Raw genomic sequence first — 13,369 nt, forward strand, 5'->3', positions numbered from 1 at the left:
TGCGATTTTTTTTTCCTACTTTATTTTAGATCTCTCTATCTCTATCTTCTTTCCGACCCTTTTTCCCACCCCCGTACAAGGTAGTAGACCAGTTCTAGGTTAACCTCCCTGTCTCTTCCTTTCATTTATTTCTCTCTCTTGAGCGGCATATGAAATCTACAGATGGACCACTAGCCGGGCCCCTAGAGCGCTAAGCACCTAAAAGCAAACGCGGGAGGTAAACACTGAAAAACAGTAAAGAAGGCTCGGCATTCGGCCGCCGTCTCTAAACAGGGGTCGCACTTGTCTCCATTTAGGAAGCAATTGCTGCTAGGCACGAAGATTGAAGCTAAAACCTCCAGCAGACCAACCGAAGCGGGTGCCCTACCACCGAGCTACGGCTCGCGCTGAAAGCTTCTCTCCGAGTCTCGCTGTGAGACTTGTACTTCCTTTGACCACCGGAAGAATACTCGCACATGCCACCGCTTGGTGAGTGTGTGAATGCGTGTTGAGAAGCGAAACAGTCCACCTAATCTGGACAACTCTTACGAAGCTGCCTTAATTTTCAAAGTTATGGATTTGTTTACTCATTTTTCCAATCAATCGTTTATTTAACGAGTACCAATCGTCTTTTTCTATATATTTCTCGGTGTGTTCCACTGTATTTCAGCCATTCAATGAATTTCGCTCTGCAGCGAATCTCTTTGACGTCATGGTGATGTTGGTTACTTGATTATCGCGTCAATAAGTTAGTAGTCGGTCTGCTTATTTTGGCAGTACTGTTGGAGCCTATTGACTGGCCATTTCAATATGTTTGTACTTACTAGTTTCAGATTTTTTTTCTGCTTCTCACAGTGCAAGCACGCCCGTGCTTACGTGTATAATATCCATTCTGGCTCATATCCTTTGCCCCACAAGATCCCTCTTGCAGGAAGTTGACTCATGAGACTTTCGTATATGATTTGTGTGACACATAACATTTATTTTTCTTATGATTCCACATTCGACACGTGTGGCGAGTACGACAAGAAACAGAGCACGTCGCCAATACTGGCGTGAAGGAGGGGGGGGGAGAGGGGGCAAATGTCGCGATGCGATGAAAATCAAGAAAGAAAAAGGTTGATCAATGAAAATAAAAAAAAAACAATAATTGAGAAGTTGGAACAAGAATTCGAATTTCCCCAGTGAAGTAAGTACAGGCTAGTGTATGTAAGAGAAACTTCTGACAACACACTTATTCCTTTTTTTTTGTCTCGAAGATAAACGAAGTCCCTGCACAATGTACAGAATAAAGCAACGAACTTTTTTAACGGGAAACGGGTTACAAGTTCAGCCATGCAGGCCGCCGACGACAGTTAACAGCGAGAGACAGCGAAACGACATTCGGAGCCAATGTGGCGGCAAAGTTGACCTCAACATTTGGTGGGGACATTGCAACGTCGCGGGTGTGGAACGGTGGAGCGGATATGTCGCCACCTGTCCAGCAATGAACTCTGTCTCAACGTTCGGTCTGAGAAACTCTACTATCGAGGCAACGACCTTTCGTTCCCGGACTCTCCAGTAGGCTCTATATGCCTCCACAAATTTACGAAATTCGTTTTTTTTTCTTTTTTGGGTGGTGTCGCACAACGGACAAAAAATTAAGACACCGATTTGCAACGTTTGCTCTGTCAAGTATTCACTACGTAACATTCAGCTTACTATGCTTCTCGGGTAATGCCAATGCACTGGCTCTAATTCTGCTTCCATCCGGGAACGTTAGACTTTGTCATCAGCTTCACCGCTCCACACACGCTTAAGTGAACATCAAGAACACTCAATCTACTTGGTAGGACACTTATTGTGAGTCGTCTATACGCAACAGTACAATCGAAGGGCGTATCTCCAGTGGCGTTAAGTGTGACATGGGACAGGGCTAAGCACCTCGTGTTGGCAGCCGAACATAGCCGAGGCTTGCGGATTGGCTTGGCTTTTCGTTGAACGACAAAGCTGGATAAAGCGTTTCGATAAAGTTGTCATTCTCGCGTAGTTTTTTGTTTTGTTTTACAATTTGATTTATCGCCATGGTGTCACTTTCCACTTTGGTTTTCCTGTTCAAGGAAACGTCGCGGGACAATGGAAAAACACACATGTCGGCAAATATGCTCCCCTGTTGAACAAGCACGTAGATGTTGTGTGCCCTTTGCAGTATAGTCGTCTCTTTTTTTTTTTTTTGTTCCTTTGATTTGAGACGAACAGATGACGACGTGTGAAGAAATGTAAAGAGAAATACACACGAACTTTCAATTGCAAATTTACAAAAAAAAGCCCCTTAGGCAAGGAATGTACATACGAGATCTGTAAGCGTTACCTTAGCAACTGTATCATTCTTTTTTTTTTCCTATTCCCCAGTTACCGTAGTGTAATCGCAAATTGCAAATTGCTTGCGTCGAACACATCTGTAGACAATGTTGGCAAGAACAAGGCATATAACGAGTCAGTAACACGACAAAAAATAAGCCAATCAGATCCTCTGATAAAGACAGGCGAACAACACGTCATTTATTATGGCATAACCGCAATCCGGGCCTGAAAGCGTATGGCGCTCATCTAGAAGTATTTTCATTGCTATTCTGTATTTTCTTAGTGCTTTTAATTGTGAGTTTCCCATGTGATGCGAATTCAAGGACGTTTTTACCGGAAAATGCGCCGGTGGGATGTATCTCCCATTGGCACGAACTTTGCGCAATTGTGCAACTTTCTCTACCACTTTTTTTTTTCTATAGTTTCGAATTGAGGAAACGCGGATAAATGTTCCGCCCGCTTTTGCCTCTAGCTGGCGCACCGAGGATAGCTCGGTTTGCCGTGTGGCACATGAGGAATCATTTCTCCGAACAGTGTTGTCGAATGTGGACGCCATGAAAGCCCGGTGGGGACCAATTCAAGTGACAACGTAGTGGTTCAATTTTATCGGCGTATATATTGTGTGAAATCAATACACATCAATGCGCCAAGCACGGAAAGGCAGAGAGGGGAGCATGATACCAATCTAGAAATGCCCATAAGAAATTGAAAGCCTTCAGCATAGATCTTGCTGAAATTGCAGCGTATATAGAACTCGAATGAATGTTGTGGTAACCAATGTTCTGACCAAAGACGACGTTGTGTAAAAGATAGATAGTCGATACGGGGAGGTTTTAGTTTTCCGCTTTTGACGAGCTATGCGCATAAACTCGCTGTTCTGTTGCGGGAGTACGTGTTGTTTGCCTGTCGAGAAGTTTTTATTGTCTTTCGACTTCGCAATTCTGGCGTGTTCCACGAAGAAAGTAAAAAGATAGAGAGATTGAAAGACAGAAAATTTTGAGCAACAGCGGTGGCGTGAACGGAGCTCATGTCGAACACGGCAACGCGTAGCGTAAGAGGAGAAAAAAAATTATATTATATATATATATCTGACGACTTCAAAAAAAAAGGGGGGGGGAGGAGGAGAGGCCGGGGGAAACGGGTGGGGTAGGGACGATATGAACAGCTTAATATACTTGATCCACCAGTTCTCTTTGTAGGGGACGATAAATAACCCATAATATCTCCGAAGGTATACGACAATTACTACAACTATATAATATCGGCCAGAGTTGACCCACGAGAGACAACGGACTAAAAATCACACGTAGTACGGCGGAGCGAAACGCTGGGATCTGTGTCTGTTGTTGCAGATGAAGTGGAATGAATGGTGGAGTGCGATTGTTTTGTGTTGTGTTTGACGTCCTGTTTCTTTTTCCTGTCGTCGTCGGGGGCACCCTAAGTATTTGCGTCTCTTGTGTCTGTCCGCAGGATTATTTTGTTTAACGAGAGAGATTTACACATGCCCGATAAACATACAGACTCGCGCGCGCACGCTTACGACGCGTGCATTTTGTCGAACCACAAGTTATGTACAAGGCTTCGTTCTTCCGCGACAATAAATACCTCAGGTTGGGAGGGCACGTTCCCTTTTCCCCGATTTACTCCCCACCCAAGCTGTGTGAAGTGCAATGCTGCGCAGTCTAAATCACAGAGAAGAGAGAGAGAAAAAAAGAGCTAATAAATGCCCGAGGCGTAAACGTAATTGAAAACAAGTTTTAAAAGAAGGCCCACGCATTAGATACAAATACCGCTACTCGTGTTAATTTTCTTTCAGTTTCCGTTATTACCAAACAAAAAAGGTCTTTAATACCCTGCCAGCTATAGGTTCAGAAGAAATAGCAATTGTGGCTTCTAGCCATAGAGATAATGTGAACAGGTTCATTGGAGAGAAAGTTTCGCTCTTTAGGAAGTGTCCGTCTTTGCAAGGGGATCGAACCTCATGCTACTTCCTTTCCAGGGCAGCTGCTTTGCCACGGCAAATATGACACGGCCGCGCGGCCATGTTTTATTCGACATCACGAAGCGACTGGACGAACTTTATTTTTGAACGAGGCGTGTAACATGCGCGAGGTGTGTAGAAAGACTCGTGCAAGAAAATGATGTCATCAACCACGCCGCTGCAGGAAGCTATAGAGGATACCCAAGTACATGGCTGGAACAGAAAGGCTTCTTCGTGTTCTTACAGCATAGATCATGGCAAAAGACAAATTTCCTTTGCTAGGTAATTTCTTCGCTTTTTACGAGGAAATGTCTGAGGTTGGTAGTAGAGGATTGTTAATAAAGAAGATCGCAACTGAATATGGCCTCTGACAACGGTCGAAAGAAACAGATTCACGTAACCGCGTATGTCCTCCGCGTGTGATCGACAAGTCACTACGCAGGCGGTAAAAGCAATGGAACTTGGCACGGCATTCCTGATCCTGAATTGTTCACGTGCCCTCAGAAGCAAACCGCGAAATGAAATGCGTCTCTCTGATAACTTCATCAGCGCGTGACCAATCAGGCTTGTCATAGTCCAACTAAATATTGTTATTTTTCGTAGTGCTGATGTTTCACTCCAATGTGAAATGAAAGCTTAGACGTATTGTCCTTTTTGGAAACTTGATTTGATCGATTAAATCTGCTTGCGGTCTCATTGAAACAATTGGGTTTTGGGAGGCGTCGTAGTGGAAGGCTTGTAAAAGCTTTGAATATATCGGAAGTGGTTTTTCGATGTGTACGAGTATTTAATTACATGAACTTCTTTTTTCTTGCGCGTTCACCACCACAGAAACGCGGTAGCAAAACGCGGTAATCGAACCGGCAACCTCGACCGCAGCAGCGCAACACCCATTAATCAACGCTCGTCATATTTCCAAATAGTCCGTGCCTTTAGTGTAAATATCACAAACTGCAAGACCTCTAATGCTTTAGCGTTAACTTCCTTGCCTTTATTTCGTCATTAGTGACATATCGAGACTGTCATAATTTATCGGCTAATCTTCGAAAATTTGAGGCCACGCTCTCTTTATTTAAAAGAAGCGTGAATGTACGGTCAAACTAGGCGGAATAACCAGCGCGGCCACCACGCTCGCCACCTTTCGCGCCTGCCAGAAATCACCACAGTCGCAACGCGGCCTCCGCGATTGGCTCCGGCAGCGCCCCGTTGGAGCGAATCCGGACCCTATCGCGGAGACCACGGTTAGAAGCAACGTGTTGATCGAGCTTCTCTCGTTGACGAGATCATGTGACAGAGACACGTGACATCACACACCCGAACACTTGACGTGACATGCTCGGGTGTTACCATGGCAACGTTGAGGTATTTCTGAATTGTGAAAGGGTTCACCACGCGAGGTTCTCGCCACTAGGGGTGCGACCATGACTTTAACAATGAGTGACAGACGGTTTTGCGGACAGACAAAGGACTGCAGTGTACCTCGTGTATATACCGCAGATTTCAACAGTATCGCATCTTTCGGTGGGAACACTTTAATAATACAAATAATGGGGCGGAAACGAAGTGGGAGTGCGCAAGCGCCAACTGACCGGCAGTGGACGATTTTACGGACTGCGTGTGCGTGGGGAAACATTGTCATAAAACAGGCAGATAGGAGAGAGGGGGCAGATAAAAATAAAAGAGACGACAGGTGTGGAGAATCCCTAGAACAAATGTATGTTGCGACCACCACCCACAAGCTCTTATCCAATTGTCTGTTCTTCGCTGATCTGCTGCTACTTCTATTATTAGCTCTTCTAGAACCGCCTCGAGAGGGCGCTTTTTGATTGGAACCGGGTAGTCGCACTGTGCGATGACGTTTTCGCACTACACGTGTCGCGATAAGCAGCGCCACCGTTGCAAGCCCGTGTGTGTGGCGATCAGTGGATGATGTCGATGTTGCACGAAGCTTTTGTGTGAGCACTGGGTACGTCAAGAACGGGGACAAGCGTGGAGGAAGCTCAAGCGATTTCATTACAATTTAGAACTAGGAGAGAGCATCATGTGACAATTTTAAAGCATATTGATAAAACTGCAGCGAAGGGTGGGTCAATGACATCCCTTTTGCGTGCCTGGGTAAGGGGTAGGTTTTAGTCACCTCACCCACGTTGTAGAGAGCGCTGATAGTGGGCCACTAAAGGCTACCCAGAACCCAGCAATGCCTTGAACCACAGTTTCGTACTAATACCAGAGGGAAATCTGACGTCACTGTCTACGTGTGGATTCAGTGCTGCATTTTTGGCCACCTGGAGGATCTTGGGCTATATAAAGCATTGCATAAAGTTTGCATTTTTGGCCTATAAATAATTTTGGATTCTCATGTGGACATTCTCGGCGGTTGTATGGCAATGATAAGTCTCCTCTGTGGTTTCCTGTAGCATGACAGCCATGCGCATATGTCGGTGATTCTGATGATGGTATGTGGCAATATGCTAATCCGTCGATATTTATCTAGCTGGTGCTGATGAACAGAAAAAGACTGGATGTTTACTGATTCTGCGATAATGTACTCCAATGTATAAACAGGCAGGACATACTTCCCAACTAAGAGATGCGGCGTGCTGAGGTAGGAGAATAAATTTAGTCACACACACACGCACAAAAAAAAACGGCCATGATTCCAATGAGTTCTGATCTATAACGTCAGACTTCCCTCTAATAATATACGAAAATGGTCCTGCAATCGCGCGAGACGTTCCGATTTTCATGTTTCAACTGGCCAATAAGGCTGAAAGCTGCGCGAATTACTACTGCATGTGGTTCACCTCGCGCACTTGTCGCCCGAGGACGGTAGGCAAAGAGTAGGGAATGGCGTGACATGAGCGTGCAGAGGAACTTGGCTTGGCCCAATGTATAGATGCCCTGACGTCATGCTCCCTCCTAGGTCGCTTCGCTTCCTTCACGAAATACAAGACGCACCGCCGCTCCTGGAATGTGTATGGAAAGATGGGCCGACCGGCCCGCAGGCCCCCGCGTCTCCAGCCGCGCGAAACAATAAATACAGTCTCGGTAAGAGACCGGTGAGAGGGCGAGAGAGGGATACCGCGCGCGCCCGACGTCGCGTTGCGCGATTGTGTGAGAACGGCCACCCGGGCCCATGACTTGAGTTTTGCTTTGTACATAGTTCGCGCACAAAACGATCTGCGCGATGAGGCGCACACATCACGCGCGCAAACAGTCACTCTTTGTCTCTGTCGGGCGTCGGGTGGCACTTCTTGGAGAGGTCGTCGTCGGGTGACGCCGGACCACTGCTGATCACCGACGTCTTTGCGCCATCGGAGCGGTGGAATGATGACGGGTAGTCGCTCTCCTTGCTCGAAGGTCGCGGTGGTGGGTGGTGTAACGCAGGGGGGTACTCGTCACCGGGGCTGGCTGGGCCAAGCCCGTGGTGGGAGAGGCCTGCGGGGTGCCTCTCCATCGCCAGTGGAGGGGACAACTCCATGGGGCCGTAGTCGTAGTCATTCGGACCCTTGTCGAGCTCCATGTCCAAGACCATGTTGGGTTGACATGACGTGGTCTTCCAGTGAGTCCTCAGGCCCGACGCGCTGATGTACTTCTTCTTGCACGTCTGGCAGGTGTACGGCCTCTCGTTGGTGTGCAACCTCTTGTGCAACTTGAGGTGCACGAACTGGGTGAACTTGGCTGGGCAGAGGTCGCAGGCGTACGGTTTCTGGCCCGAGTGGAGCCGCAGGTGCGTCTTGAGGTTGCTGGTGCTGCTGAAGCGCTTCTTGCAGACGTCGCACTGGTGCGGTTTCTCGCCCGTGTGCACAAGGTGGTGTTTCTGCAGGTGGGCCAATTGCGTGAACGTCTTGCCGCACACGGAGCACGTGAACGGACGCTCTCCGGAGTGTGTGCGCAGGTGCACCTTGAGGTTGGACAGCTGGCCGAACGTCTTGTAGCAGATGTTGCACTCGTAGTGCATCTTGCCGTCCTTCTTCTTGAGCGGGTACGGCAACGACCGGTAACCCCGAGGGTTGGAGCCCGGCGAGTAGGGCCTGTTGCTGCCGGGTGAGCTGCCGCCGGACGGTGGGAGTTTTCCCGTTTCCGCGGACATTGGCAGCATCGCGTGGTGAGGGCCGTGGTGCCCGCCGAACTCGGGCAACTTCGGGTAGGGAGGCATGGCCGCCGACGGCGAAGCGAGTGACGAGTGCACAGTCTCGGGAACGGAGTACGCGTACATGTTGAAGTGCGCCGGCGAGAACATGGGAGCGATGCCGTTCATGTAGAGGTAGTTCGCCGGCGCCGAACCCGGCACGCCGTAGCCAGGGCTCATGGCAGACGACACGGCGGGCTGCTGGTGCGCTTTGTCCGTGGAGTCGGGACTGTGCATCTCGGGGCTGCCTCCATTACTGTTGCTATTGCCCGGGTGGTAGCGTATGCTCTTCTTGTGCGGGAACATGAGGGCTGGCGGTGGGCCCGGCGGGTGGCCTCCCTCGCCCGAGGTGTCGGGAGCGGCCGGCGGTGACACTTCGCTGGACACGATAACCCGCACGGGCTCCTTGAGCGACTCGCGGCGCAACGCGGGCGCTTCTGGGCCCACGGCGGCGGCTCGCTCCTGGTACCGCTGCAGAAGCAAGTTCTCGAGAATGCCAGGAGCCGGAGGACCCTTGGGACTCTGCGGCGAAATCCTCTGGCCCATGCCCTCGTAAGTAGAGAAGGCCGAGCTGGCACTACGCTCCAGCACGTCCTCAGTGAACCGGGGCGCGCTGGCGTACTTGGGACTGGCTGGCTCATGAAGCGCGCCCAGCCGCTTCTCGTCGTCATGCCGTCGCTCCGGCGAGCTCGAGCTGTTGGGCCTCGGGTTCTCGTCGCTGGTGGTGACCACCGCGGCCGCTGGCGGGCTGCTGGGCCCGCCGCTGCGGTAGTGGTACGCCTTGGGCATCTTGATCTTGACCTTCCGGAACTCGTTCTGCGGCGACTTGTCGGGCTGCTGCTGCTCGGCAGCGACGACGGCGACCGACTCGCACTTGTCGTCTCGCTTCTCCGCCTTGTCGCTGCCGCCGGCGGGCGGCTGCTTGCGCTTGGCTTTGACGCTGAAGTCGAGCACATAGTTGTCGCTGTCGCTGTCACTGCTGTCCTCAGGAGGCGTGAGGCCGTCCTCGGGACCGCCATTGCTGTGATAGCCCTCGTCGCTGCGAGTGCTGCCCTCGGGCGGCGTCAGCTGGTGCGGCCGGGAGAAGTAGGCGTCATCCTTGACCGCTGGCTGCAGTTGCTCCCCTGCGAAACCAAGAAGGGAGATCGTGCTTATTCGTGGCATCGCGTGTCGAGTCGATTCTTCAAACGGATGAATTTAGGTAGTTGCTCTTAATTCATAAACCGGCTGTCTTTGTCAGACTTTCTACATGAGTGCTAAACTTATGCATTGCGGCGGTTGATTAATTGCCAGTGTCACAGAAATAAGTACCCTTCCACGTGCGCAGCTGCTTAAATGTGCGTACGAATCACATAATAATTCGTATTTCAACCACATTGCTAGAGATAAACCCCTGTGATATAAATAGAAGGATTACACCCAGTCAGTCGTTACACATGAGCGTATTAATAAACGCCTAACGCTCCTCCAGGAAAGGAGCAGTTCATGGCGCAGTTCAAAGAGCCAGGCACGGTTAGAATGTGGTTCGTCCTTTTGGCAAAGCGCTTTCATAATATCATTTTTTACACAGCCAGCTGAAACGTTAGTAACATTAGGAAAAATGCCCCTGCAGGCTTTCGCACTGCATAGATGATGCCAATGATGATGCCATGTATCCTCGCCCAACCACGTATTCAGCTTGGTTGAGTAAGTTCCTTACACGATAAACAGTAAAGCCTGCAAACGCTGCACTGAAGGAGACGGCTCAAATATGATGCACTTAGTGAATTATTTACACAGTGCGTCCTTGAGGGTAGGCCCGCAGCCGAACCTCCTCCTTGAGGGGGATGGGCTCATCGTGACTTCAATAAGGTTCTCTGACTGACTGACTGACTTGGTTTCGTAACCCCGCGAGAAATTATTTCGTTGCTATTTCTGAACGATACTCGTTAAAACTGATCCACATAAACGCGTTCCCACGGGTGGACTACAGGAACAACACCACAAGGCAAGGGCAGTGGATACTCACGTATCCTCTGGAGCATAAGCTCTCCGGTGACGGGGTAGCTGAGTCGTTCCGCAAACTCCCGGCAGTACCAGACCAGGAGTTCCTGGTTAGGGTAGATGGGCTTGATGGTGTAGAAGTAGATGTCCTGCTTGACTTGACAGGCGACCAGATTCTGGTTCTCGCTCGAGTAGGCCGGGTTCACGTAACGCATCCAGTTGGCCTTGCTGACGTCGAAGCCGTCCACGTAGTGGAACGAGTCGGGCCCGTCGTACACTCGCCAGAAGTACTTGCGGTTCGCGTTGGCCGGAACCTCATCCTTGCGGTACACATCGCCCATCAAGGGGCCGAACCGTGTGCCCCGCGGGATGTAGTCCGTGCTCCAGACGCCCAGAACCTGCGCGCACAAAATAAGCGCTCATTACAAGCGTGCAGCTATTTTTCAAAGCACTCCACATTTCGCTGCGAGACGCCTTGCACGCGAGTTGAACATGCGCGCTTGCAGCTGTAAGAACTGCGGGCTGGGCATATGCCACACATTAGAAGAATAACACGCACACTGTAACGTGAGCTCAATATTGCCCATTCTTCTCCTTTCTCCGCGATTGTAAAGTATACTAGGCGAGATGCTTATATAGGTTTCCGTGCATTATCTCCTATTTCCCAATAAACACTACTTTATTTTGCAGCCTGTATTCACCACGAGGCGGGAAATGCTACAAGTAATATTCCGCACTGAGACGCGCACTTGTCGCCTACTGAACGATTGCTGATGCTCAACATGTACCATTCCTGTACTCCTTAAACTTGAAAGCACCAAACAGTTACTCTGCTTCCTAAAAATATTCAACATATATACTATGCTTGCTTGTCCTTCATTTCTAACCTCTTCCGAGCCAAACGTCACTTAGCTTTCGTAACAGATGAGGCGCTTGATTTGCGTGAGACTGGTGCCGCGGTTGTTCGTGGTCTTCTGGATTATCCTTGTCCGTTGTACGCGATCACAACAATCCTGCTGTTCACCGTGAAGTGTTAATCATAAAACGAGATGTACTTCTGTGGCGTGGGGTAATGGGTAAAGCTCACTAGACTTTAAATGTTTGAACCAACTGGCACAACATGTTGAGAAGGAGGAGTGTCGAAGCATGGGTAGCGGACGAAGAGCGACAACGAGTCAGCTCAGAATATCGTAATGTCGTACTTATGAAGTTTACTGGGTGGCCGCCACTGGGCTTCAAGATAACATGCTTGATTAGAGCCACTTTCGCGCATGCAAGCAACGCTGCAGAGTTTGCGGCGACAAAAAAAAAAAAAATCAGCCAGCTGATAGAGTCCGCAAGAATAACAATAGGGGCCACGCATATTCTGACGAGGCTTCAACCGTTACTGTTTCTTTTTGAGGCCGATGTGGGCGTTGATTGTAATCACTTTTTCTTTTCCACGTAAAACACGGGCACGTCTAAGCAGACATAGAGCACGAAGCGGCACATACTTCGTGTGCTTCTGTATAAGAGCACGAGAAGCATCGCTAAAGAAAAAAAAAACAATGGCGTGTTTTTCTGAAAGAACGCCGACGATATAACTGTTCTGTTGCTCGGCGCTGGTGGAAGTGAACTACAACGGAAAGCATACTATGGGCTTTAGTGAGCGCTATTGTAGGCCAGAGTGAAAACAGACTTTTTTTTCCTTAGTTTCACTTGCAGCCCTTTTCCACACAAAGAGAGAGGCTAGTGGTAACTAGGGGTGATTTATGACCGACGATGAAAGCGTCTAACCAAATTTAACTACCGCAGTTTTCCGCGTACTATACCATCAGTAGCCAGCGGTATTTATACACTCTTATAACACACGAAAAGTTTTCATTCTGTCTCTCTTCTATGACTGAGCTGCCTTTCAAGATCTTCTGCGGACATTACAACAGAACGGAAGAAGACAGGAATAACGCAGTCTAACGAAGACTGTTCGTCCCGTCGTCTTTCATACTCGCTTACAACATAAAAACAGTTCCCGGCTCCACCGAATGAACCATGGCCGTTCGTCCTTTCACCTCCGAAAGACAGTCGTACTAACTTTCTTCCGTTCGAAACCCAAGTATCCTTTCTCGGTCTACATAAAACAAATTGCAGCATATCGGCGGAGTGAATGATAATGAGTGGGCGCAACTTTGGAGGAACATCGGTAAACTGTGAAGCCTCCGTGAATCTTGCCCCAGTCGATCGTCATGTAAAGACGTCACAAACACACTGTGCGCGTTTCACCACCGCTGCAGGATCTTCTTGCCGGCGCTTCGGCGCAGCTTCGACTTCGTCGCTCATACCGAAGCACACGTACTGTCGGCAGAAGAGGAAGCGCGCCAAGAACGAACGCATTTTATAGCAGCGCCTCTAGCGGTCTCCTATCACACTAGAGCACGCATCGGAGTGGATGGATGGATGGATGGATGCTATGAGCGTCCCCTTTATAACGGGGTGGTGACAAGTATGCCACCAGGCTCGACAAAAAAAAAAAAAATCTTTTTTCCTTTTTTTTTATGTTGGCCTAATGCCTCTACTTCGATAAATTCTATCTTAATGGAAAAAAGGTAAATTTTCAGCTTAAGTTCTCTGCCATTTACGGCACACTGTCCATATTTTATTTTTCCAATATTTATTTTTGTCCTTTCTCTCTAATTTTCTGCCACCAATACTCTAACCGTCTCTTACTTATTTCAATCGCGGGTGTGTTCAGCTTTCCATTGTTGTCCCTAAAACCCAAGGCTTCCTGTAGGTTCGTGCCCAAACGTACACCTGGGTGGATATCTCCACATTCAATCAGAACATGTTCCGCCGTTTCCTTATCTTTCCCGCAGCATGTGCATTGTTCTTCTTCTTTACTGAATCTTGCTTTATAACTACGCGTTCTAAGGCAACCCGATCTCGCTTCAAACAGTAAAGCGCTTCCCCTTGAATTA

At 49.0% G+C, this 13,369-nt stretch overlaps 1 protein-coding gene across 4 annotated transcripts in view; it reads right to left on the reverse strand.

Moving 5' to 3' along the window:
- Window positions 1–5,819: 5,819 nt before the first annotated feature.
- Window positions 5,820–13,369, reverse strand: part of Blimp-1 (PR domain zinc finger protein 1) — a 175,205-nt gene continuing 167,655 nt past the window's right edge. For all 4 annotated transcript variants that reach the window (XM_075895453.1, XM_075895452.1, XM_037425504.2 and 1 more), the window contains 2 exons: window positions 10,444–10,816; window positions 5,820–9,559 (listed from right to left, as the gene is read on the reverse strand). In XM_075895453.1, coding sequence (XP_075751568.1) covers window positions 7,521–9,559; window positions 10,444–10,816 — 2,412 coding nt within the window. In that variant the 3' untranslated portion in view covers window positions 5,820–7,520. The remainder of the gene's footprint in view (window positions 9,560–10,443; window positions 10,817–13,369) is intronic.

Source organism: Rhipicephalus microplus, chromosome 5, assembly GCF_043290135.1.
Source record: "Rhipicephalus microplus isolate Deutch F79 chromosome 5, USDA_Rmic, whole genome shotgun sequence".
Taxonomy (NCBI): Eukaryota; Metazoa; Arthropoda; class Arachnida; order Ixodida; family Ixodidae; genus Rhipicephalus; species Rhipicephalus microplus.